The 26948-nt window shown below is 35.6% G+C and overlaps 2 protein-coding genes and 3 non-coding genes across 6 annotated transcripts; 4 read left to right on the forward strand and 1 right to left on the reverse strand.

The window, feature by feature from the left end:
• Window positions 1-344: 344 nt before the first annotated feature.
• LOC134245301 (glycoprotein endo-alpha-1,2-mannosidase-like) lies at window positions 345-5407 on the reverse strand. 2 transcript variants are annotated; one of them, XM_062727611.1, is made up of 5 exons: window positions 5366-5407; window positions 3782-3868; window positions 2744-3361; window positions 2300-2413; window positions 345-1763 (listed from the first exon to the last, which is right to left on the reverse strand). In XM_062727611.1, exons 3-5 carry the CDS (start codon window positions 3309-3311, stop codon window positions 1060-1062), a joined length of 1386 nt encoding a protein of 461 aa, XP_062583595.1. In that variant the 5' UTR covers window positions 3312-3361; window positions 3782-3868; window positions 5366-5407; the 3' UTR covers window positions 345-1059. The 2 variants fall into 2 exon arrangements, with proteins under 2 accessions (XP_062583595.1, XP_062583594.1); XM_062727610.1 differs by having other exon boundaries at window positions 3722-3868.
• A 3916-nt stretch (window positions 5408-9323) lies between these two features.
• On the forward strand, window positions 9324-19373 carry LOC134245281 (SR-related and CTD-associated factor 4-like; the record flags this gene model as incomplete). The annotated part of the gene is made up of 13 exons (XM_062727586.1): window positions 9324-9515; window positions 9682-9885; window positions 11186-11241; window positions 11409-11553; window positions 11791-12053; window positions 12141-12227; window positions 12331-12422; window positions 12516-12616; window positions 13171-13278; window positions 13411-13576; window positions 14659-14826; window positions 16207-16415; window positions 16633-19373. Coding segments are annotated over 13 exons (3372 nt in total), but the record flags the coding sequence as incomplete, so codon positions are not given.
• Window positions 19374-20773: 1400 nt separating this feature from the next.
• On the forward strand, window positions 20774-20890 carry LOC134245319 (U5 spliceosomal RNA). Its single transcript, XR_009987385.1, has one exon. It is a non-coding gene; the product is annotated as a U5 spliceosomal RNA (small nuclear RNA).
• Window positions 20891-21851: 961 nt separating this feature from the next.
• LOC134245320 (U5 spliceosomal RNA) lies at window positions 21852-21968 on the forward strand. The gene has a single exon (XR_009987386.1). It is a non-coding gene; the product is annotated as a U5 spliceosomal RNA (small nuclear RNA).
• Window positions 21969-22850: 882 nt separating this feature from the next.
• LOC134245322 (U5 spliceosomal RNA) lies at window positions 22851-22967 on the forward strand. The gene has a single exon (XR_009987388.1). It is a non-coding gene; the product is annotated as a U5 spliceosomal RNA (small nuclear RNA).
• The last annotated feature ends 3981 nt before the right edge of the window (window positions 22968-26948 follow it).

Here is a 26948-nt window from a genome sequence, read left to right on the forward strand (position 1 = left end):
TACTGAAAGAAAGGTGTTGTCATGAGGTATACACCTGTAAAATAATCAAGCCATATATTTATAGCTTCTCTCCTCAAATGTTATGGGCAAGGTTAATTAAAGTTTTTGCAGACAAACAGACAGACATAAAAACTATTCAGTTACACCCCAGATTCTTCAAATACGGGGGCATAAAAAGCACACACTTAAATGCATTCAATGAGAACAAATAATTACTGTAAATAAGTGGTAATTGAAAGGGAGGGGGTTTACATGTAATTTGGTGAAAACATTATAATTTAATTTTGTTTGTATTCTAGTCTCTCAATGGTTGATTACCAAAAAGGAATGCTAATTATTTCATAATAACCTGGTTTGATATAGGGACACACCCCCTTGACAACCAGCTGGATCAGCTGTATCCATACAATCCCCTCATTTCCAGTCCTTGGAATTCATGGGAAATTCCAGATTTAATAAATGTACCTTTAACTTCAAACAGTAGCTCGATCTTACCTCGTGTACACAAACATCATGGCTGCTAGATCTGTATATCAGTTATTACCTCCCCTTGTTTCATATCACTTCCGTTACTAGGGATGTATTATTGAGCGGCAAATTTGAACTCATAAAAAGCAACACAATTTTACACCCACAGTTGTTTAATTATTTTAAAATTAAATTATAGGGAATGACTCTAATTCGCGGATTATAAAAAAGCGTAAACTGACCCAAACCAGGTTATCATCGAATAATTTGGCCAAGAATTAGAGTCATTCCTTAAATGTACTGAACATTCGGTCAATTAACTGACTTGTAAAGTTAATATACCAAAAAGCTGAGTTGACTTAGTTTTTATTGACCATGTAAACCAGAAACCTATATCAATTAATGAACAAAGCTGATGATTGTTGGTTTTGTCAAACACAATGTAGAGAATAAATTACTTGGCACTTTATCATAACTATAAAAAATATATCTATTTGAATTAAATTACTGAAAAATACACAATTTAACAACAAATTAAATAAATTATATACGAAGAAAGTACCTAAAAATGCTATTGAATGACAAATATACTTAGGTTAAATCTTCTGTTTTAAATTTCGATAAATATTGTCTTGTAAGGTTGAGATAAAACTGAGGTCCCTCAGATCCATAATCTAAGTAAGTGAAGTTTTTAGTGGCTTTAGGGACAGCCGTTTCTATTTGTGTCCCCTCATGCCACTCATTGAAAGACGTAATGGATACCAGGGAAGGGTTAATGTCTAACGCACTCTGTAGAGCGAGTCTATAATACTGTCCATCCTGACGAGATCGTGTATTCTTTCCATTCCACGGACGTACCCTAGTGTCTATGTACCCCGGCCCTACACTCGGGACAAACAGCATTTTCCTCCCCCTCGCATACTTCCTGATCTCCCTCCAGTGTTTCCAGGAACTGCCATAAGTAAATCCGTCCGTAGCAAAGTAAGTGTAGTAACCGTCAAACCCGGCATTAGCCACGCTCTCCTTGTGCTGTCTCTCCACGAGGAGGCCTAGGAACACCCCATCATACTCCGTGTTTCTGATGGATATAGATCCACTAGAAGTGAAGAGCTCTGCCCAGTCCGAGGACTTGACAAGGTAAGAATCGTAAATATAGTACACAGGTAACAGTTTCTTTTTCTGTCTGTCGTAGTATCTGTAGAAGGCTGGGTGTTTTCCATAGGTGTCCACAATGTATTTGATGTTATTTTTCAGGGTTTTGTGGTCTCTGCCTTTAAAGGGCTCTATGTGGAATGCTACCTATTCAAAGAGAAGGAGTTTCAAAAAATCATGCTAACCACTGATGGAATACATGAACAGACTCAACTTGACTTTATTCTACTTCATTAAACTTGCAATGTTAATGGAAAGAGAGTTTGTTACTTGTTAGCTAAATCAGGATTAAGTAACTTAAAAAAGCTGATGCAGTTCATGATCTTTTTTAACCATAACAAAGATAGACACTTCGAGAAAATTTATTCATTTTTGTCAGCCAACTCAAGATGACATGATTTTTACTTTTTAACTTGTTCTTTATAAGAGTTAATATTTGTCCACCATATCCAGGATAAGAGGTGTCAGTTTGTCTGGTTGTTTTGTTCTACAAAAGAGTTACCTACCTTTAACTGATATTTGTCCACCATATCTAGGATAAGAGGTGTCAGTTTGTCTGATTGTTTTGTTCTCCAAAAGAGTTACCTACCTTTAACTGATATTTGTCCGCCATGTCCAGGATAATAGGTGTCAGTTTGTCTGGCTGTTTCCTTTTTTTATGGTTCTCCAAAAGAGTAACCTACCTTTAACTGATACTTGTCCGCCATATCAAGGATAAGAGGCATCAGTTTGTCTGGCTGTTTTCCTTCGTTGTCGGCATCATTTGGTGGATACCAGGATACAACCAAAACTCCTACAGGCAAGCATCACATTCTTTAAATTTCACAATCCATCATGGCATGGTTAAGGAGTTTTGCTTATGAATTTATTTTTTATTCCAGTGTTAACAAAAAGTCCAGTGCCTGCGCAAACATCTTAATTTACAAAATTGAAATCTTATATTGATCATAATAATTAGCAATTTATTACAATATTCACAACCTTTGCTTAATAAATATGGTATAAACAAATGCAATTTCATTTCCTTTTATGGATATTGTACATTTTATTAGAAAACATGTATAAGGAAACAAATTATAAAATTTTCAAATTGACTAAGAGTAAACTGCTGTGTTAACCTGACCTGCTCCTGACAGCTGAATCTGCTTTATGTGGTCTTCTACCACCACTGGATCACTAGAGCTGTAGGGGCCCAGCTCAGGGTAGTAGTTAGCTCCAATGTCATCGGGGGGCACATGTGTCCCTGAGGGCCATTTAGCCGCCTCTACTTTCTCCCAGTGGGGGAGATAAGGGTGGTTCCAATGATAATACTTTCCATCATGTTCAGGATTTCCGTACCACGGGTAATAGAAGATGTGTACGTTGTAGTTGATATAAGGCCGAGGTTTAGAGGTCGTCTGGGGCTTTATATTATTCAAGGCTTCCTCCTCTCGTTGAGCATGGTCTAGTGCCATTTCAAATAGCTGTTGTTTGGCCTTTATAAATGGGGGAATCTGATTTACAATAATCTGCCTCTTCTCCTGCTGATTTTTTTCTGGATTGGAACTCTCTGCATTGTCTTTGAAATTAATTTTAGGCTGTCTCCAATGCGAATCCAGGTAGTATATAAATAGAAATGATGTAACAATGAAGAGAGCGAAGACAAGCAAGGAAAATTTGAAGATTGATAACCTTTGACCCAAAACTTTCATATCTCTCGCTAGTCCACCATGATTTGAAAATGTTGCCTTTCCTTTAAAACCTAAAAAGAAAAAAAAAGATATTTGTTGACTGCCATTTTAGTTGGTACACTCTATTTATATCATTTAATTTGTATGCTTTTAAATCTTTTGTCTGCAAGTATGAAATTACATGTGAACAATAATGCTAAATATTTTAGGAATTTAATAAACGATTAATTACTATTTAGACAATGACATGTATCATTAATTCATATTAAAATAGAAATTTTAAAATTATACTTATAGTTATACAATGTATGTTACTTATAGATTTAAAAAGTTTCAATGAAATAGATTAAAAAATAAAACTAAAACAATATGGCTTAACTAGTGTATTAAAAGAGAAGAACACTGAAATCAATCATAAAATCTTACAATACTCTTTTGTTAGAATGACTGATTATTATTGGATGAAACAGGTGTATCGGGTGCAGCTGTACCTGTGATGGTCCAGGGTGTCAAAAAATCACAGCTAGTGTGGAAGCTCAAGATCTAACAAATGTTGATGGATGCAACCTATCCTACACCTTAAAGAATTGAAAAAAAAAATTATGTCATATAGAATATTCAAAAATTTATTCAGTGAACAATTCATTACTTTGGCTAAAATTAATCAATTTACATCTTCATGTATTATACATATGCATTGCCATGTAGTGTTTACGGGTCTCCTTGCTCTCTCTAAAGGTAGCTAATGTTAAGCACTGGAAATGTCATTAACTCAATATAATATGTAATTTAAACAATAAAAGGCTTCCTTTCGTCGCTTAATGAGAACACAATTTAATGTTGAAGCTACAGCAAGTGCTGACCCTACAGTATTTGAGTAAATGATAACTTTTCAACTATTGTTCTTCTGTTGCTTTCTGGGACTCTCTCAGCTACATATATCTGTCACCACAGAATTGTAGTACATGCAATTGTATAGAATTTAATTGATGTGATGGCATGGCATAAAATTAAGTTATGCATGTGTTCTAAAATGGCATTAAAACTAATTTGGTTAACAGACTATGTCTTCCTCTAGATTGTAAAAGTCTATATAGCAGTGTGATCAAATAATTTTTGCATATTAGACTGCTATATTTCCAAATGTCACAATGGAATCACAGGTCACTAATATACATGCAAGTGAAAGTCCAAGTTTATGTCAATCAAAATTTATCTCAGTGGTTAGAGGCTGGCACAGTATGCCAGTGGTCCTTGACTGTGATACCTGATTTTCACTGCCTGTGACATTTGGCACCGGCCAACATTGAGTCAAAGTTGGCTAAAATTAAAATATAGTCTTAACTCAGGGATTCTATTAATCCAGGGCCTCTGATGTAACGTGCCAGCACTCTAACCTCTGAGCTATTGAGATCTGATACATTGACTTTTGCACACCTGTGGACCCCATGACACACATACTTTAATTTTTTCTACCTAAGTATCTTAATCTTTGGTGTCCTGATGACCTTGATTTTCTTGTGAAAAACTGAATAACTTATAAGGGGCGCTTTAACCAAAACGGGTTATAAGTAACATCATTTTACTGTAAAATTCGTAAATTGAATTCTTCAGTTTAATGCCGGATTTCAATTTAGTTTCTCAGGGAAAAAAAATTGTAGACCTAGTGAGCTATTGAGACCTGATACATTGACTTTTGCACACCTGTGGATTTAATTGTTGCAGTGTGTATATTGTGAAAAATTGAATAACTAATGGACGGGTTAGAAGAACGTAAATTTAATTCTTCAGTTTAATGCCTGTTATTTTCTGGAAAAAAATTGTAGTCCAGGGAAAATTATCGTTTAAAATGTTGCAGTGTGTATTGGGTACAAAGCACAGATACATGAAACATAACATGGCCCAGAGCATTTACAGAGGGGATTTCTTCCCTTTTTTGCTTATTGAACATAAATCTGAGTCAAAATAACGTGCTTGTTTGCAGTTTGTGTATTTTGTGCAGATAACGTGATGTTTCTGTTCTACAAAAACATTAATTCATTTTTTTTAATTAACAGAAAATTGTTACTACCAACCGGAAGTTAACATGGTGTGAAAGTCTAAACCGAATCCCGAAGTACGAATGTCTTCATTGGATGATGTGTATGACAACAGCCAATCAAACATCGCGTGATATTCATTCCTTGAAATCATCAGCGATTTACCGCCATCTTGGAAATAGCACGCCACACTTTGGTGTGACAAAACACCTTCGATAGTTCATTGCAAAAATGTTTTTAGATCTATAACCAAGGCAGAAACAATATCCAACAGTAATGGAGGCTGTAAGAGCGTTCAACAATGAGGTTTGTTTCCATGTAGAGTTTCCAGTTGCCTATTTACTTTTCTATTGAGTTACCGTTCTTCAGTGAAGCACGCCGGTATATGACCCTTGACTGTTTAGTTATAATAACACCTTTTATTCTTTCTCCACAAACCCATTCTCTGACTGTATATGCATCAGAGGAAAAACATGCTTTTTGCAAGTTAAATCTACAGTTTATGCAGTCAATCTAATTACATAGTCTTATCGATGAAAATTGTACTATAGTTTTACCACTTAATAAAAAGCAACTGGAAATTTGAAAACAATAAAATACTTATCTTTTGAAACTCTGATGTTGTCGTAATGTTTATGTTTAATGCTGTCATTTATATTTTGCAGTTGTCCTCATTGTACGAGACTAGACCACCAATATCTCGAGCAAAGATGGCCAACGTTACCAAATGTGCGATTAAAGCCATCAAATTCTACAAGCATGTGGTACAAAGTGTCGAAAAATTTATACTTAAGGTATTCAGTATGCAATTTAATTTGGTCTGAATGTATTTATCAATTGCGAAGGAAAGTGCAAAGCATAGGCATCTGAACCGGGATGCTAAGGGGGAGGGGGGTTATGTCCAAGACACGATATAGTTATGATATCGACACATTACAATTGTTAAAATATATTACTTCACCAACCTTCACCCTAATACAACACAGTCTATGCGAAAGTCACCCGACCGTCGGTTTTTACCAGTAAAATTTAGGTCGGGTCGGTAAAAAATTTAAGTATACAGGACCAAATGTCCGATAAAAAATAAGGCCAAATACAACTAAATAAAAAGGTACACATGGTCCAATTCCCCACAAATGTCCTTTATTTGACCAATTTAGCAGTAATACCTGATTAATTTTTATGTATTACAACCCTGGTGATCGTTTTGAATATAAGGATTAAATCCAATAGCTCATACGTAGATTTGATTGGGAAAATATTTAGAAAGCTCATACGTAGATTTGGTTGGGAAATTATTTTTCAACGATCATTAAACTTGAGTAACCACAGTGAGTTGTTGTAGGAAAAATAAATATGCATTGAAATGCATATTAAATTTCAGAAAATATTTTATACATTGTATGTTGTATAAGTCAAATATGAAGAATAAAGCATGCAATTGTACAAGTAGATATCTTTTACAAAGGAAAATTATAAATAGTTAACTTGTCCATTTCAGTCTGAATTTATTGAAGGTTAAATTTCACAGTGAGAATTAACCCCATCCCACCCACCCTCTCAATCTCAGTATCATAAAATATGGATTTATAGGGGGAAAAAATCGGTCTGGTAAGAAATTGCATGGTCTGGTAAAAATTTTATTTTTACCAGACATTTTGTCCTGTAAAAATTTTAAACTTTCGCATAGACTGACAACAATATTTATTTTTAACATATCAGTCTTCGAAATAACCTGGGTGCCCTATGCCTGGGACCTGGTAAATTTGCCAACAGGCATGTGAAAATTCTCAAATTATATGCCCTTCTGGGCATGTGCGAATTTTCTTTCGATTCACGATGTGCAATTTCTTCGGTTGTACCCTTAGTTATTCGTTTAAACTTGTTTAGATGTAATGTCTTAAGATGAATATTGCCAGTCTTCATTCGTCTTACGTTACATTCTCAGTACGACCTGTCAAATGATTGTCAATCGTAATCATTAAAGTGTTTAATTTAACCTTATTTGTTTTCTCGAAATTTCTCGCTAAATTATGATATGTTTATTGACGCCACGTGCAGTGGACTGCTGTGATCACTGACGATCCTATTTCTGAAATTCAGTTCAGCTATACCGGCCAAACGATTAACATGCGAGTCAAAAGTTGTGAACAAAAACCCATACGAAAATGGCAGACAGGTAGGCCATGGTTGATTTAAAACTCTATACTTAAGATCGAGAGAATATTTAAAAACAGAAACACTGTCCTCATAGTTAATATAAAAACCTTATTTTTTGTTGCACAATAATTCATATCTGCTATATGAATGAATCTGAGAGTTGGGCATGTACAAATTTCAATGGGCTAGGTTGAAATGATTGGTGTACATGCCTGAAGGGCATGTGCTGAAAAAGAATTGTTGTGAAGACTGACATATCCCATGACAATAAGTTCTGTTTCTTCATGCAACGCTTGTGCATATTTACTTTCTGATTAATTAATTTACCCTACCGTCGATATCGAATCATGATTGTTAAAACATATTTAACAACTTTCACCCTCACCCAACATCATACTCTAAACCTAATCCAAAACAATAACAACCACTAACCCTTTCCTTATCATAATTTAATTTCATATTCATGCTAATAATGAATGAATTTGACATCACTTGTGACCTTGTAAAATTATGTTATACCTCATTGTGAAAATAAATTCTACAAATAGGATCGATACAATATCGTCATATCGTCACGGTATTGTCGATATCGACGACATCGACATAGCACAAAGTCTCATTTCTGGTACCAAGTATTTCAAATTAATAGTGCTCATCATGAGCGATATCGATACGATATCGACATAATATTGTCGATATCGACATCGAATTCGTTCTTGGTCATGTATGTTATGTCCAAGACACGATTAATTACGATATCGACACATTACTTTTTTATAGTGTACTTTAATATTTCTCCATCTTTGTGTCTTTATTACATTGAATACTTTCTTTTAAGAAGTCATAATATTGTATAATATAATATAATACATAATATTGTAGATATGGACATCAAATTCGTTCTTGGACATGTATGGGGGGGGGGGCTTAGCCCCTCCTCACTTTTTTGCAAAGATAGACATAGTAAAGGCATTGAAAATTGGGGCAAAAGAATGGTTTAGTCCCCAATGAGTGAAGTCATCCAGCCTTTATCTGCTTCCGACGCCTATGCAAAGAAAATAGCAATAGCGTACAGAAGAAAGAATATTGATATTTTTATGTGTTCATTTCAGTGTAAAAAGTACACTATATTCACAGGGCTGTATGTAATTGATTCAAATTTTGTTCCTGAAATGTGCAGTCAATAAATTGTATGAGAAATATAAATTAACAGAAAATATTTGTGTCAAAGCAGTGTATTCACAAGATGTATTTGATTTTATATCCTCCCAGAAAGAGGACAAAATGGACTAAATTTCAACAATTTTGGCAACTTTTCAGAATCTGTTTAAATGTCCAAGTTTGAGGAACGGGTAATTATATCAAATGATTTCATTTATAAAGATACATGTATACACATTATATCAAAGTATTGTTAAATGAACACACTTTTTCTCTGATATTCCAAAAAATCGACGAAGATATGTACCTTTTTATGTAAAATTCAAAAAAACTCTGAAATTTATGTTATTTTGTGATTCTCTTTAACACAGAGTAAAGTTGTGAGAGTCATTACTTATGAAAATATTCAGTACTTTGAAGTCAGCATATACTCCCCTGTTTAAGAACTTAATTAAATATATCTCCATCAAAGTTTGATTTGCGGGGCAAATATTGGTTATTACCGAATAAAGTTCTTTCAAGCTTTGAAATTGGAAAAAAACATAGATTTGTTGATGAACTGTGGTTGATAATTAATTTGTTTTTTAGCCCAGAGAGCAGTAGACAATCAATTGATAATTAATTTGTACTGTAGCTCAGAGAGCAGTAGACAATTAATTGATAATTAATTTGTATTGTAGCTCAGAGAGCAGTAGACAATGTGATGGCTACAGGAGCTAAGCCTCATCATGCCGAGGGAGGGCAGGACACATCAATGAATACTTCACTTCCTCCTGAGGAGGGAGAGGAGAATCCTGAGAATTCACTGGCAGCTCAGACAGAGATGTTAAACACAGTTACCCAGCTACTACAACAGACATCACAGGTAAGGCATTCACAGCTCAGACAGGGGTGTCAAACATTGTTGCCCAGTTAAGTCATTCAGACCCTGGTTTGGTTAAAAAGTTACAAGAACTCTTCAGTAAATGTAATTTTAAGCAATCCTTATGTTGTTTTCTTCACAGAATTATATGCATTATTTTCTCTCTCAGGGTTCAACAAGTCTGTCTGCCCAGCAACAACAGTTACAGCAGCTGCAACTTTTACAGCAACAGTTGATACAACACACGCAGCTGATGCAGCAGCCCACTCAGGGGACTCCTGTTATAGATAGCAACCTACTGTCTCACATCCAGACCCTCACCAATCAGCTCCTCAAGTCGGGGGATAAACCCCCAGAACCAGGGTTCAACAGGGTAAACAATATAGATGTTATAGTTTAATGCACCCCCTAGATTAATGTACACCTAGTTCTTGTCAAGTTGTCAAAGACATTGGTATCTTGATTATGGACTTCAGGGACCAACCTAGAGCCAAAATTTAGGGAGACTTCACTTCTCCCTCAGAGAAATTTAGGGAGAAGTTTTGAAATTTAGGGAGACTTCTTTGCGCGCGCGGTGCTCACTGATCATTATAAATCTTTACAATTTCAAAATTTTAGAAATGGAAATATTTCATTGTTAAAAACTTAAAATACATTTCAATACTTTTTTTCTATATTGACATCCTAGTAAAAATAATATAAAAAAAGAGAAAAAGATCTGCTTTTTTTTCAAGTACAAGGTACATCTAGCAAAAACAAAAAAAAAAAAAAAAAAAAACAAAAAAAAAAAAAAAAAATTCATTTCTTGCATAATATGCACAGTTAACTTTAAATTCTATCTTTTCATTTTAAATTTTTATGCTCATTGCATAGTCATAATTTTGTTATTTTCTGTTCCAAATTTGTTTTCATTTTTTTTTTCTGAAAAAGTTTTTCCAAATTTTTGGAGAGGACTTATATAGGCCATGCCTGATGTCCAGTCCAATTATGTAATTTCACTAACATAATAAAATATTGATTAAAAAAAAAAGTTTTGATGTACTACGTACTGCATGCTGATTGAACTCGGTATATCAGACGTGTAATTTCTTAAACAGTGAATAACTCCACAAAGTAACAGTAAAATATGTCTGTATTCACAGCATGAATTAATTATTTGGCAATAAAAAGATCTGAAACCATCTTCAACATCTTTGGCATGACATCGATAGCTGACCAGCTGTTTTGCGTCTGGTTGTGCATAACTTGTAACAATTGGACTTTTTCATACCCGGAAGTGTAAAATCTAGAGGAGTTCCGACAGAGTATTCGATGCATTGGTCATTAGCAGCGAAACAGGTGCAAGTGTCCTGCTGTTTGGTTTATTTCAGCAGTAATAAAACAAGATTTATCAACTACTGACGATTCTACCATGCTTCTTAATAGATTTTTAAAGATTTTTAATAAAGGGGTTGCAAATGTTAAGGCGACTTAAACTTCGCTTTCAAGATAAAGTACGGCGAAGTTTGGAGCCCAAAAGCGACTATTTCGCCTCAGTCGCCCCCTAGGTTGGTCCTTGGGACTTTTCATGTGTTGTTTTTCCTATTCTAGAAAATTTACAGAGAGATTCACAGATTCATATACATTGTAAAATTAGAAACTTTGTAAATTAAGCCAGCTTTCCTTCTCTGTAGAAACTGTTGGACTTTGATTATGGAGAGAGTGATGAGGAAGATTCAGGTCAGCATAGGTAGGTCCATGCTTTAAAGGTTTCACTTGTTTAAAAAAGAAGAACAGGTTAAGAGTAGTTCAACTTTTGCGAGATTTTTATTTTGAATGATTTGTTTTTACAAATCAAAACTAGCTCAAAAAGTTTTCACCTTGTGCAAAATGCATATAAATTATCACTGCTTTTAGCCAACCGTCACACAATATGCTGAATGAGACACACATGATGCAGCAAATCCAACAACTATCCCAGACAATCCAGAAAAACGAGGAACTGAACAGACAGAAAATACTGCAGCAGCAACAAGCGGAGTTTGATCAGCAGATCGGGCATGTAAGCAGGAATTCTCTAACAATGATAACTCTTGATTACATTATAAAAGTTGCTGTGGATAATAATTCTGTCATCTTTGTATTTGTGTATTAAGGACCATTTTGATACTGATTCAGTTCAATAACCATTGAACTTAACAAACATACAGTGTATTTGTTTTACAATTCATGGTGGTTAGAATTCTACAGGTGCTCTCCTTTTTCACTGGAATATTGAACTCCACATTGTCTGTTGTAGATGGGAGGTATGCCTCCCCAAATGCACATGCAGCATGACCCTCTTCATCACCAGATGGGACATCAGATGCCCTCAGCATATGGTCATGTTGTTCCTCCGGAGCAGCCCCAGCAGATCTTTCCCCCACAGGACATCGATGAGAGGCCCCACCTCCCCCCCGGACCCCCGCCAGAGGAGGAGGAGGATCAGAGGGACCGCCGGGGGGACAGAGACAGGGAGGACAGGAGACACAGGAGGTCAAGGCTTGAACGATCGAGGTCAAGGTCAATACTGAAAATCCAGAAAATCGTGTTCAAACTAATTTTTTTTGCATCCAGTTAACCTTGTTCAATGTAATTGTTTTACTGTAGGACACCAAAGAAAAGAAGAAGATCCAGGTCAAGGTCAAGAGATCGAAGAAGGAGGTCAAGGTCAAGAGACAGACATAGGAGGTCCAGGTAAGTAAATGTACAAGTAATTTTACAAGTTTTAGTTTTAGTAAAATTTCAAAGAATTTTTGAATTTGAAAGTGAATAATAAAAAATGAACTTTTCTAAATAGATCCAGAGATCGAGATAGGGACAGACAACGGGAAAAGGAAAGGGAGAGGAGGAAAAAAGGCCTGCCACAAATGAAGGACCAGTGTTTGTCAAGTATGTTAGACTCATCTTTGTTAATTAATATTGTAATTAACAATGACTGATAAAAGGTACAACAAATGATAAAACCTTTAATTGATTTTTCAGTTTGCTCAACGACTTTGTTCATTGGGAAGATTTCCAAGACCACTTCAGAGGATGAACTACGGACAGAACTGGAGAAATTTGGAAGTGTGGATTCTATAAATGTAGGTATCTGATTAGATGTTTTTAAATGATAAATCTAGGGCTTATTTACTACTGATATTCAGTGTTTTTCCCCCAGAGAAAATTTCCCCTGAAGGTCTTATTTTCCCCTTTTGATGAGTAAAATATTCCCCTTACAAAAATAAAAACCTCAATTTTTTTTTCCTTTAAAAAGAATGAAAATTTAGAATAAAATTTTTCAGTATATAAGAAATATAATTTCAATGTGCTACTTTATGCACTTTAAATGGTCATAAAAGTGCTGAAATTCAATTGGCTTCCAAGCAGTGCAGGCCCTGCACTCACTTGAATGGATCCCAGACCCCGACTGATTTTCCCAATTTCTCCAGAAAGGGTAGTTTCCCCAAAAACCTAGATTAATCCAATTAAATATTTATTGCAAGTGTATTGGATTAGATATGTACAAAAAATTGTCTTGGAAAAAACTAGCATCGGCAAAATTGTGGATATTATGCAGTGTACCCTGAAATCTTTACCAAACTTGCACAAAAGTATAGTGTGTATATCTTATTTATATCAATTCTTCCTCATCTAGATGATTCCACCTCGAGGGTGTGCATTTGTTTGCATGACTCGCCGCAAGGAAGCCTCCAAAGCTGTGGACAGAATGAAAGGCCTGCTATTGAATGGGAGTGAACTAAGGGTAGGAGACAAAGATTGATTAATAATTTACTTGTGTTATGCCGAGTCAGAGCTACAGTTTTAATTGGAATAAGAATAATGCTTCTTGACGGAAAATTTATTTTGGTTTGATAAATGTTTGTATCGTTGTTAGGTTGCCTGGGCCCCAGGTATAGGAGTGAAAGAGTCGATGTTCAAGGACAAGTGGGACGTGGATATGGGGGCGACCTACATTCCCTGGAGTGACCTCCCGGAGGATCTGTCCGGTCTGATTGACGGAGGAATCATTGATGAGGATTCCCTGCCAGAAAATCTGAAGGGTAGGCTGGAAACAGTTGAACTTCAGTCTCTGAAATACTGAAATCCCAAATACCATGGATATGTTAAAATGATTTGAAAGTCTCAACTCCTCATTCTTTAAGTATTTTACCTTGGATGTCTCAAATATCTCAGAAGTGTTTTCTTGCTCCCCTTGGTTTTGAGATAACAAGATTTGACTGTACTTTCAAATTCGGCCATACAATTTTGTTTTTGTTTACAAGGCTATACTGTAAAATCACACATTTTCTTGGGGTCAAATTTTCATGGTTTGAGGAACAAATCTTGGATCTTGGGGATTTGATTTCCTGGATGAAGAATTATTGAGTAATTATGTATGTAACATTTTGCATTTAGCAGTGGACATGAATTTGTGGGTCTCTTCTTACCTCAAAAACAATGAACAATACTTACATTTCCACTTATTTGTCTTTAACATTCCTTACAAATTAGAATTTTGTTCATTTTCTCATGAACTACCATGGATGAACATGAATATTTCCATTGTTACGTCATAATACAGTACTTGACGTCAAAACTGTTTTGCTTTAAAAATGACATTTGAATGGCCTCACACCAGCATATTTATCATGAAGCGCGTTGAAATATGCCTGGGAGAAGCGTCATAGTTCATATCCTTGTGAATCTTCAAAAATGAAATTCATTTCTTAACTCTTTACAACTTACAGAATTGCTATGCAACATATATTGAATCCTCGCGTCATAGAAATATTACTTTACCATTTCCCCGCAAGCACTTGATAGCGGGGTACAAATTTCTCTAAAGTTAGCGTAAATGATATTCTGAAATAATATTTTAATTAGAAAATAACTTTTCTTATTTTATGGGATTCAAGCAAGTATAAAATAGTTGGAATTTGGCAATAAATTGAAGATTAAATGAACTTCTTGAAGTGCGTGAAAATGCGTGATTGCGGGGAAACGGTAAATGCGTGATTTTGCGTTAGAAATAGGAAATGGTATATGCTTTAAAATGCGTGACTGCGGGGAAGGGTGTTAATTAAACCCCGTGAAAATTTGTGATTTCACGGTATTTTGCAAGTGACTTTCAATGTAATTACAGGATTGACCCTGGGGAGGGAGAAGCCTGATGCATTAGAGGAGCCCCCACTTCCCCAGCCCTTAATGAACAGCCAGATGCCCCCTACCCAGGCCCCGCCCTTGCAGCCTGTCAACATGCCCCCTGGGGGACCCCCACCAGGAACAATGCCACCCCCTATGCCTTCTGCAGGTAAGGACAAAAATGATTCTCCACATTGTTTTCATGATTAAAAAAATTCGCAATACAGTAAAACTTCTCCAAACCGGCCCCCCTGGAAACTGGTTCTCCCTGAACATCGGCCAAATTTATAAGTCCTGGCAAAATTCTTAACATTTCTTTACACATAAACTCTCATAAAACCGGCCACCCCTGAAAACCGGACACCGGCCACTTTTCCAAGAACAAAAGTCAAGAAACATAGGAAATTCCCCCTCATCATACCGGCCACTTTTTGATTGCAAGAAATTTAATTGTCATTTGCCAGAGGGGTAATAATGACCGACCGGAGGTGTGAAAAATAGCCTACCCTCGAGAAGTTAGAGGTGTGAAAAACTGAATATGGCCTCCCACTCCCAGGGTTTTCTATTGTTTAGCCGTCTTGTAGGTGTAGTCATCTTGCCAGACTACGTAAATGGCCGGTCTAAGCTGTGTACATATGATTAACATCGATTTAACTTGAATTAATAAAATATCAAGCAACTAATAAATTTGTATCACAGAATGAATTAACAAATTATCGCAAGCCATATTGCATCATCTTTTTAAATACGCATAAGCGGCCTTAAAATTGGGCACTGTTAAAAAATGCTAAGAAAAAATTTAAATAAAATGTTTACCAAAATATACATTTCATAATTGAAATAACAGAAGTTTTGCTCAGAAATGTTTTTATTATTTACTTTTAACTGAAGTACAAACAATTTTTTTAATGACGTAAGCGATACACAGATACACATGCAGTATTCTGTATAGAGTTCAGTTAAGGTAAAGGGTCTGGTTTATTTCTTCGCATATGGTTATTAAAGTAACTTTCCATGTTTTTTCTGTTCTTATTTTTTAATTTCTTTTTTTAAAATCAACAAGTATGTCGAATTTATCCTCACTAATAATAATTTCTTTTTTTTTGGACCTTAAGAATACATTACGTGTCTTCCAATAATTAATAACATGTTGACAAATAATTATAACAAACACTAATTATATATTTTTCCTAGCATCTGTCACAAAGTTCTGCATTTCTTCAGTATGTTAGATTCTCGGGAAACCATCCACCCCTCTAGTCCGGCCATTTTATTCAGTCCGGCAGCTGGCTGGTTTAGAGACGTTTTACTGTATATGTTTTTGTTAAAAAGAGAGTAAACTTGACAAACTTTCATTATACATAGATTAATTTTATGATAAACTGGCTATCAATAACTCCCGTATCACTCCACATTTAGTCGTGTATATGCAAATTGTATCACTATTCAACTTTAGAAAAAAAAAACTTTTGGATCGTAAGTAGCTTTATTCTTTTATTGCATGCAGCTTGTAACGGCACTGAAATTAAAACTTCATCTGATCTTGTAGGAGTTATGCCACAGGGAATGTTGCCAAGGATGAACATGATGCCTCAGATGGTCATGCAGGGAGGTATGCCTCCACCCCAGATCTCGGGAATGCCCCCTGCTGTCCCATCAGCCCCCATGTCAGTTAGCACAGGAATTCCCCCACTCCCAGGTCAAGCTGGGATGATCCCTCTTCCTGCTGGAATGCCACCTGGAGGAATGCCTCAAGTTGTTAGTATAACACTGAACAAACATAATAGTTATTGTACAGACATTACAAATAAAAACAACTTTTAATTGCATAAGCTTTCAAACATGCGTAAAATGAGAATGAACTGCTTTTGAAAATATTTTTTAAAAAGAAAACGAAATTGTAGACATCAAATTTTCATGTACATGTATATTTTCTCTGAGCAGTACTTGAACATCTGTATTTATAACATTGTAGGTGCGGCAGCCTGCTTCAGTAGTTACCACTGGAATACAATTTACACAGAATATGCCTACCATGGGAACCCAGCCAATGCTAGCTGTTCAGCGTCCAGGTTTACCTCCAACAGCTACATTTCAAAGGTTTCCCATGCCCCCTCAGGGATTTCTGAGACCTCCTCAGCCAAACTTTGATCCTATGAAGCCTGCAATGCCAGGGTCAAACCGACTTCCATTTGATGGAGGTCAGGAACCCAAAGATAAACCCCCCATGCTTGGACAAGAGTGGCAGCAGAAACCTGACTTTGATGCTGGTGAAAGTATGGACTTAGAGGAGCCCGAGTCAAAACCTGGAAAGAAATCGAGGTTTAGTGATGCTACTCCCCCTGATCCTTTTAGCAGTCAGGGTGGTCCCCCAGGGGGCCCAGGAATGGGAATGATGGGGCAGATGAGACCACTAATGAGTGGAGGAATGGGTCCCCCTGGTGGAATGAGGGGACCCCGACCACTTATGGATGCAGGAGGGCCAAACATGGGGCCTCGAGGCCCTCCGGAGGGACAAAATAGATTTAATTCCCCCAACATGATGGGAGGCCCCCAGAGAGGTGGATTTGGAGGTCCAGGTGGCCCACCAGGATTCAGAGGTAACAGACCATTTCAGCGATTCCCCGGGCAATTCATGAGGCCTGGATTTAGGGGACCTCCAGGGGATATGATGAGGCCCCCATTTGAAGGTCCTGGAGTTGAGGAAGGAAATGAAATGGACAAACCTATAGAAGACCAAGAAAGTGATCATAAACGCAGGAATTCAGGAGATCGTTGGAGAGATGACAGAGACGATGATCGGGATAGCGGTGACTATAGGGACTACAGACGAGACGACTGGAGGGGAGGGAGAGGGCGCGGCAGGGGACGAGATTTTGGTGGTCGGGGAGGACGGCGAGACTTTGATCGTCGAGACAGAAATCGTGATGATAGAGGTGGTAGAGATAGAGACTATGATAGAGACCGAGATAGAAGGAATAGAGATAGAGGTGACAGCTACAGAGATAGAGACGACGGTTATAGAAATAGAGATGATGGATTCAGGGACCGGGATCGCGGCAGAGATAGAGACCGGGACAGGGACAGGGACAGAGAAGATAGAGGAGAATGGCACCAAAGGACGGAGGAGGAGAGATCCAACAGTAGAAAGGAAGCTCTTGGGTGGGGGAGTGCTCTGGAGGAGATGATGAAGAATGTGGTGATCCCCCCACCCGGAGGCAAGAGTGAAAATACAGACAAAGGTCCAGTAGAGGAGCCGGGTCCATCACCTGCTGGCATTCCTCCTCCTGAGGAAGGTGCAGGTGGTGCAGGGCCAAGCAATGAACCAGAACCTGCAGCTCCTGTTGAAACCATAACATCTGTTGAACCTGTAGCACCTGTTGAACCCATTGCACCTGTGGAACCTGTCTCTAAGAGTGTAAGTGTTAATGGACCAGAAGTGACAAGTAAAAGTGTTCCAAATGGTGAGGAATCGTCCTCAGCCCCTGAATCTGACACAGTGACAGAAAAAAAGGAAAAAGTTGCAGGAGATTTAGAAGAGGGGGAGATTGAGTGATGTCAGTGTTAATTAGGTCTCCGAGTTTTGTTTGGTCCATTATGCAGCAAGTGTGAGACAAGTTACATCTGATCTCCTTTGTGATTGTGTGAATTCTGAATACTAGTGTTCATTTGCAGTTCATTAACACATACAGTAATTCTGTGAAGTCCTATAGTTTATGTAAAAATTATGGTTTGATCTATAACTGACTTAAAATAGAAAATTAAAATATGCAGATCAATAAAAATGAAGATGCTCTATTGAATGTACAACCATTTAAGAACATGTTATAAATTTATTGTGGAGGAAAGTATTTTGTCCACTTTTTTGTATTCTGAATATATGTTTAGTATATTCTTTAAGTTCCTAATGTATTAATTTAAGATGACATTAATTTCTGAGAAGAGTACCAAAATATACAGTGTTTGTATTGAATTATTCCACAATCTATTGTTGAGTTTTCCACATGTAAATATCCTCATTTTTATCTTGTTCACAAAATTTTTATATGATGTGGAGAATTTTTTTACCATGTTGAATGTTTTTATGAAAGTGGGAGAGGAAGATATAGCATGTTTTTGTAAGGAAGTGTTTAAATGATGTGTGCTTAACATGGTGGTTATTTACAAACCACGAAAAATAAAAAAACAACAAATATCTATCCATGGCTTTGTAGAATTTTGTTAAGTTTTGCTTTTTCCCAATTACCAATTACCAATTGCAGTATCTTCAAAACTTTAGTTCAAGAATATTAAAACAAATGATGGAATATAAACATGCAAAAAATAATGCTAAAGGGAAAAAAATGAATGAGAAGAATTTTCAACTTCTGAGAGCATGAATGTTACATCAATTGGATCCAGATTTATCAATATTTTATAAATGATGGACTAAAAATGTCTGTTGTGTGTTAAATCAGAACTAATCAGGTAACGTAATTCTATAGAAGAGGAAGGAGGACAAAATCGACTGGAAACCTGGACCGGAAGTAGCTGGTGACGGATGTTAACGGTTTGTACCGTGAACTTTTTGACATTTATATATTCTGTTGTGTATTTTATGTAGATAACATGTGATAAGACAAATTGTGTGTTTTTTGGATGTATTTGGACTTTTCATTGTCATCTGGAAAGTTAAGTTCTAAATCATTTCGCACGAAATTAAAGAAAGGAATCCTTGATATTTGCTTTTCAATACTGTGGAAAATATAAAATGAATCTATAGCTAGTCATAATCTTCGTACTAAAAAGATGCGATTAAGAATTGATTACCTGAAAAATCCGTGTTTGTCTCAAAGTAGAGGATATCGCCTTTTGTCAACTGTTAATAAATAATGATTGGATATTGGAGGTCCTATCTACTGTATACAGGGTTATTTTCGCCACGTGTTTTTTCGACCTTTCAAACGGTAGACGATTTATCCCGGCCCGTTTTAAATTCGCCCATTCATAGTTTTGTTTAAGAAACTTGATTGTATTTTTTGAATTTGGCCCGTTCTAAATTCGCCCAAAAAGAGGTAGGGCGAAAGGGCGAAAATTTCCCTGTATACAGTATTTGCACCCCCGTGTTCAAACTATTTTAATGTGTCAAATCAATTTGTGCAGGTGGACTTAATCTTTTTTTTCCTCTTTAATTTTCATTGCACACATACTTAATCTATGCCTTAAAGTTGCCCATGCAGATTAACTGAAGCAAGACCGTCGATGGGTTCATGAATAATTAGGGGGGGGGGGGTTCCTAATCCAGGAACAATTGCCTAAATAATTACCATATTTATACAAAAATATGGAATTTTGTTTGGTGAAGAGTACGCTAATCTTAAACAGTATAATGCAAATGAGAGCGGCGCCAGGCAATGTCGACAGTTTTGTGGAGATACCGAACAATATTCGAGCTCAAAAGTCCATTAACAATACAAAATAGCAGAGTAAACACCGACCTCCAAAACATCAGAGGTGCATGGGATCAGATCATTCAGTTGCCATGAAGGAGTGAGCATCCCCTGTCGACCGGTCACACGCCGTGTGCTCCTTGTCATGTTCGGGAAGGGGGGGATTCGTGGACACTCCGTGTAAACAATGGCCTAGCTTACAATCGGTATGAAAAAAGTCAGTCAGCATTTGACTTAATGATAAATTGTATTTGCTGACAAGGTCATATTGTATTAACCATATAATAATATAAGTTACGAAATGATGACATAAAGCGAGACTGCTGATATTCTTCCTTCGAGTTGTTTTTGAAAAAGTTGCCTCTTTTAGAAATTGTTTATTCTAAATATATATAATTAAAATGATAAATATATTATTAGGAAAACAATTACAGACCAAACAACTTTTTTCCGTATATCCAACTATGAGAAAAATTCGAAAAGGAACTATCTATGTTATCAATAATAATGAATATATATAATATATTCGATATTTAAAATAATGAGAAAAATAACAAAAATCCTTTTTTTTAAATTACAACCTGCTATTCAAAACTGTCGTTTTAAATCTATGATATGGTAATACTTAAAAACAAGCTGAAATATATCTGAGAATGGCATAAAATGTTGGAAGTTCTACTGCTGCGATTACTCTGGTTTCTCTTCAATCCACGATTAAATCTTTCGCCTTTTACTAAAGATTTCCGTGGAGAGGAACATAAATGAGTCTATAGACTTATTTTTAAAACTCTACACCAGTAGGGTCATATCATTCAAAAATAAATGGTAGATTGACCTTGAAGGCAAAATAAGAATAGGATAGGTCAAGGTCAGATTGAAAGAGGTTAAAATTGCTGGAGTCAAAGAAAGACAGTCACCCAAAACAAAACGTTTAGAGGGGTGGGGAGGGGGGGGCTATCAGGATATTGAAAGTATATACAGGGCATGAAAAAGATAAATCGATCGAGTTCAAGGTCGCAAGAAAGATCAAGTCTCTCAAAAGACCATCTGTATTTGTTGTGACAGTATTGCCTGTTGCATGAGCAATTGCGAAAAACCGTGTGCATGAGAAAAGAACCATTGTCAACCATATTTCATTGACCACGCAAATACTGCAAGTTTAAAGAGAAGCGTTTTACCTTCAAAAAATCCTTGTACCGGTTTGGAATGCCTTATCGTTTCTAGCATAGATGGAATTGAAAGGATTTGGACAAAAATCATATATGTTGTTAAAAAAAATAATACATAGAAATTTTTGCCTTTAATGCGTAGTGCGCACGCAGAAGAAAAGAGGTAATTTGGGAAAAAAGTGCTTTACTTACTTACTTAAACAGGTTCACTTATACATCTTGTTTAATAATTGGATGGGCTGCACAATGATTTGTCATACACTTGAGTCACTAGAAGAAATTTCTCGTGCGCAATTTCCTCTATCGACTGAAATGTCTTGGTATGGTTATCATTGTGAATTTGTTTCCGTTTGAGAAGACACCGGCAGTAGAAATTGTACAATGGAGATATTTGGACAGTATTCAAACTGACCATGAAATAAAGTGAACAAGAATTGTCATTTCTATAGATAGCATATACTGCTTATGATAAAAGACAAGCAATTGTAAGCTGCTATTCAAAATTGTCGTTTTAAATCTATGATATTGTAATGCTTACAAACAAGCTGAAATATATCTGAGAATGGCATAAAATTTTGGATGTTCCACTGCTGCGATTACTCTGGTTTCTCTTCAATCCACGATTTAATCTTTCGCCTTTTACTAAAGATTTCCGTGGAGAGGAACATAAATGAGTCTATAGACTTATTTTTAAAACCCTACACCAGTAGGGTCATATCATTCAATAATAAATGGTAGATTGACCTCCAAAGCAAAATAAGAAAAGGATAGGTTAAGGTCAGATTGATAGAGGTTAAAATTGCTGGAGTCAAAGAAAAACAGTCACCATGAAGATCAAGTCGTCTCTCAGAAGACCATCTGTATTTGTTGTGACAATTGAACGTTGCATGAGCAATTGCTAAGAACCGTATGCATGAGAAGAAAGGTTACTGATTTTACTATCGTCAACCATATTTCATTGACCACGCAAGTAGTGCCAGTTTAAAGAGAAGAGTTTTACCTTTAAAAAATCCTTGTACCTGTTTGGAATGCCTTATTTTTTCTAGCATAGATGGAATTGAAAGGATTTGGACAAAAATCAGATATGTTGTTTAAAAAAAATACATAGAAATTTTAGCTTTTAATGTGCAGTGCGCACGCAGAAGAAAATTGGTAATTTGGGAAAAAGGTGCTTTTCTTATTTACTTAAACAGATTCACTTATACATCTTGTTTAATACTTGGATGGGCTGCACAATGACTTTGTCCTACACTTGAATCACCAGAAGAAATTTCACGTGCCCAATTCCTAAACCGAGTGAAATGTCTTGGTTCAAATGGTCATCATTGTGAAGTTGTTTCCCTTTGAGAAGACAAAAAAACCGGTATTATAAATTGTACAATGGAGATATTTGGACAGTATTCAAACTGACCATGAAATAAAGTGAACAAGAATTGTCATTTCTACAGATAGCATATACTGCTTATGAAAAAAGACAAGCAATTGTAACCTGCTATTCAAAATTGTCGTTTTAAATCTATGATATTGTAATGCTTACAAACAAGCTGAAATATATCTGAGAATGGCATAAAATTTTGGATGTTCCACTGCTGCGATTACTCTGGTTTCTCTTCAATCCACGATTAAATCTTTCGCCTTTTACTAAAGATTTCCGTGGAGAGGAACATAAATGAGTCTATAGACTTATTTTTAAAACCCTACACCAGTAGGGTCATATCATTCAATAATAAATGGTAGATTGACCTCCAAAGCAAAATAAGAAAAGGATAGGTCAAGGTCAGATTGAAAGAGGTTAAAATTGTTGGAGTCAAAGAAAGACAGTAACCATGAAGATCAAGTCGTCTCTCAGAAGACCATCTGTATTTGTTGTGACAATTGAACGTTGCATGAGCAATTACTAAAAACCGTATGCATGAGAAAAAAGGTTACTGATTTTACCATCGTCAACCATATTTCATTGACCACGCAAGTAGTGCCAGTTTAAAGAGAAGAGTTTTACCTTCAAAACATCCTTGTTCCGGTTTGGAATGCCTTATTTTTTCCAGCATAGATGGAATTGAAAGGATTTGGACAAAAATCATATATGTTGTTAAAAAAAATAATAATAGAATTTTTTGTCTTTAATGCGTAGTGCGCATGCAGAAGAAAAGAGGTAATTTGGGAAAAAGATGCTTTACTTACTAACTTAAACAGGTTCACTTATACATCTTGTTTAATAATTGGATGGGCTGCACAATGACATTTATTTCTTTACGTTTTAACTTCGGTATTCTCCGTGAAACTTCGTATCTTAAGAAACTGGTTTTTCATGCACGAGCGATTTAGCGCTCACTATAAATACTTTTACCAGGGAATGTTCGATTAATGCGAAGTTCGTTACAAAGAATCGCAGGTTGTTTTGTGTCTTTGGTATATTTAGATTACAGAGTTTTATTTTCAAGTTCAACTTCTAAAAAAGAGATGTTCCTTAAAAACAACGTACAGAGACAAGCTTCTATTTTGGACGGATTTTGATGTCATTGACGCTGTCAGTTTATTAAACAGCAGTTTCAGCTCAACGAGGAGAGATTGCGAGGTTCAGAATGAAGTTGAGTATAATAGTCATTTATTAGACTATAAATCTGATTTTGACAGTGTTTGCTGAAAATTCAATTGTTTCAGTTTAAGATCGTTTAAAAAAAAAAAAATCTCTTGAATTATAAGAATGCTATAAACCAAAACAATAATATTTTAAATGTTATCAAATTTGGTTAGAGTATAGAATTTATATCATATTCTAAAGTTGTATATTTGTCTAACAACAAATCAATATTGCAGAGCGTCCCCTCCCCCGTTATTGAAACGTACATTTTAGAATTGATGAGAAGAGTTAGCCATCGAATGAATTGAACCGCCAATTTTGTTAATCCACTGACCGTTTCGGCGCCATTGAATAAAAAGCAAAGGTTCATTGTTGATTGTTGACAAGTGAATGCATGCGTTTTAAAGAGAAATTTTCAAATTCAAGGGGTCTTCAGAGGGTCTCAATTTTGCCAAAAAGGTTTATTCATGATCAAATATTATTTAACAAGTGTTTAACATCATGTAAATTTAACCTGGAACTTCAATGGCTCAAAGCGTTATTTCGTATTCACAGTCCTACCCTTCGGTCTCAATAGTGCTGGTTATATTTTACTAAAGTATTTAGACCACTAGCATTGTATTGGAGAGCTAAAGCATATGGAGTTTTAATGTATTTAGACGATGGCTGGGATTGCGATTCCAAACAAAACTGTATTTTATTTTTACAGAATATTTAAAAAGATCTGTTGCATGCCGGTTTTCTTATTATTGATGCTACAAGTAAGAGTCCTATGCAAAGTTAAAATGGCTCGGTTTTGAGTGGAATTAAGAAGTCGGTTTTATTGGTATCCCTCGACATAAATAAGAAAGTTTTGTATAGCAAGATAATAATAATCAAAAAAAAAAAAAAAAAAAAAAAAAAAACAAACAAACAAACAAACAAACTGTCAATGCTTATTGCTAATGCATCATGTTGGGATGAAAATATTAAAATTCCACTGCTTGTAAGGTGTGAGCTAGAGTAACAAAAAAAACAACAAAAAAACAAAAAAACTAAAAAAAAAAAAGTCTATATATATTCCCGCCAGGGTTATTACCCCACGGTATCGCATACGGAACGCATTGTTTCTACTGATGCTAGTGATTTTGAAGGGGGTGGAGTGATGTTAGATTCGACTAAGAAAGTTTTGCATGTTATGTGGGCCGAACCAGAGAGAGTTCGAAGTTCAACTTTTAGAGAACTTAAAACAGTTGAAATGTTTGTGAAAATTTTTTTTTTTTTTTTTTAGAAAATAAAAACTTGTAAAACTACATATACACAATCAAAAAGATGTTACATGCAGAATTTCGCAGATCGGCACAATGAATTCGGATTTATTATCTCTTGCTTTCACTATTTTCACTTTTTCTGTAGGTTGGGTTTCACGAGAGCAAAAAGTGGAAGCAAACTTTATCGCTTGGGGCATAAGCAATTATATTATTGCATTTTTCAATAAGGTTTGGGGACGTTATATTTGCGATATCTTTGCGAATTGAAAAAATGTCAAAAAAAAAAAAAAAAAAAAAAAATTAAATAAATAAATAAATAATTTTTTCTTTGTTTAGGATCCATGGAACAAGCGCATTCGACGCATTTTCTTTCGACTGGTCACAGGATTTGGATTGTTCCTCCCATTTATTAATTTGATAGGGAGGTCACATTTACATGTATTAAATTACGGTTCTACGGTGTATATGGTGCCTTAATTGTTCCGAAATGGAATTTAGCGCTTTTTGGTCTTCTTTGATCGACAAAAAATGAAAGTCCTTGTGTTTTGTGAAAGATATGAGTAAAAAAAAAAAAAAAAAAAAAAAAAAAGACAAGTTCTTGTTCTGATAAAAATAACGTATTTGCTGCTAAAAAAAAAGTTAGTAATTTTATAGCACCGCAATTGGATGCTTCGTAATTAAGTCATTGTAACACCATACAGATGTATTTATATGTTCATTTGCATGTTTTGATAGTGAAATATGGACATAATAGTACACAAAGGTTGACTGCTAACCAGTGTACAATGTGCATGCATACTGAAATGAAATGATTGGATGACTGCTATCCAATAAGGAGTAAGATATGTACAAATTAATCAGTAATGCTATAGCACTGGGATTGGATGCTTCGTAATTAAGTCACTTTAACACTATATTTATATGTTCATTTGCATGCTTTGATCGTGAAATATGGACAAAATAGTACACAAAGGTTGACTGTTAACCAGTGTACAATGTGCATGCATACTTAAATGAAATGATTGGATGACTGCTATCCAATAAGGAGGACTGCTCTCCTAGATTTGAATGATTGCAATACTAATATAAGATTATAATCTAACATGCTGGTTCTGAAAATCATATACTAGTATTTTGATGACTGATTTTTAATCATGGAGGACTGCTCTCCTATTTATGATGTTGAACACTATATTTATATGTTCATTTGCATGCTTTGATCGTGAAAATATGAACAGAATACTAGTAGTACACAAAGGTTGACTGTTAACCAGTGTACAATGTGCATGCATACTGAAATGAAATGATTGGATGACTGTTATCCAATAAGGAGGACTGCTCTCCTAGATTTGAATGATTGCAATACTAATATAAGATTATAATCTAACATGCTGGTTCTGAAAATCATATACTAGTATTTTGATGACTGATTTTTAATCATGGAGGACTGCTCTCCAATTTATGATTTTGATGATAAAGTTGCTTGTAAACATGTGTGATATAATATCGTGGCTATTATTGATTACTGTACAAATTTGGTTTGAATTTTAATGTGCTTTCATGTTAATATATATTTCAGACATTGAAGAATTATCAAGGCCAATGGATAAATATTGACAAGTTTAAAGTCGATTTTACTTTTAGCTACATAGTGGAGTCTTTGCCGCATATCGTGAGAAATACAAAATCTCAGTCAACGAACAAGATCTACGACATATATTTCTCTAAATTCAGAGACTGGTGTTCGAAGCATTCATCTACGCATCTTCCTGCATCAGTGTCTACTGTCGCTATTTTTGTGGGAGGTTTGGTGCAACAGAGGGTATCAACCGACAACGTCGGTTCTGGAAGCGTATTTCTTC

This window comes from Saccostrea cucullata, unplaced genomic scaffold, assembly GCF_032062105.1.
Source record: "Saccostrea cucullata isolate Sc308-1 unplaced genomic scaffold, CSIRO_AGI_Scuc_v1 ctg125, whole genome shotgun sequence".
NCBI lineage: Eukaryota > Metazoa > Mollusca > Bivalvia > Ostreida > Ostreidae > Saccostrea > Saccostrea cuccullata.

Bases quoted from the DNA above. Each gene is read 5' to 3' on its own strand.
- LOC134245301 (XM_062727611.1), bottom strand. From the start codon at position 3,311: ATGAAAGTTTTGGGTCAAAGGTTATCAATCTTCAAATTTTCCTTGCTT. The intron at 2,414-2,743 runs GTCAGGTTAACA...GCTTGCCTGTAG, and splicing joins GATTCAGCTGTCAGGAGCAG to GAGTTTTGGTTGTATCCTGG. The intron at 1,764-2,299 runs GTTACTCTTTTG...TTGAATAGGTAG, and splicing joins CAAGTATCAGTTAAAGGTAG to CATTCCACATAGAGCCCTTT.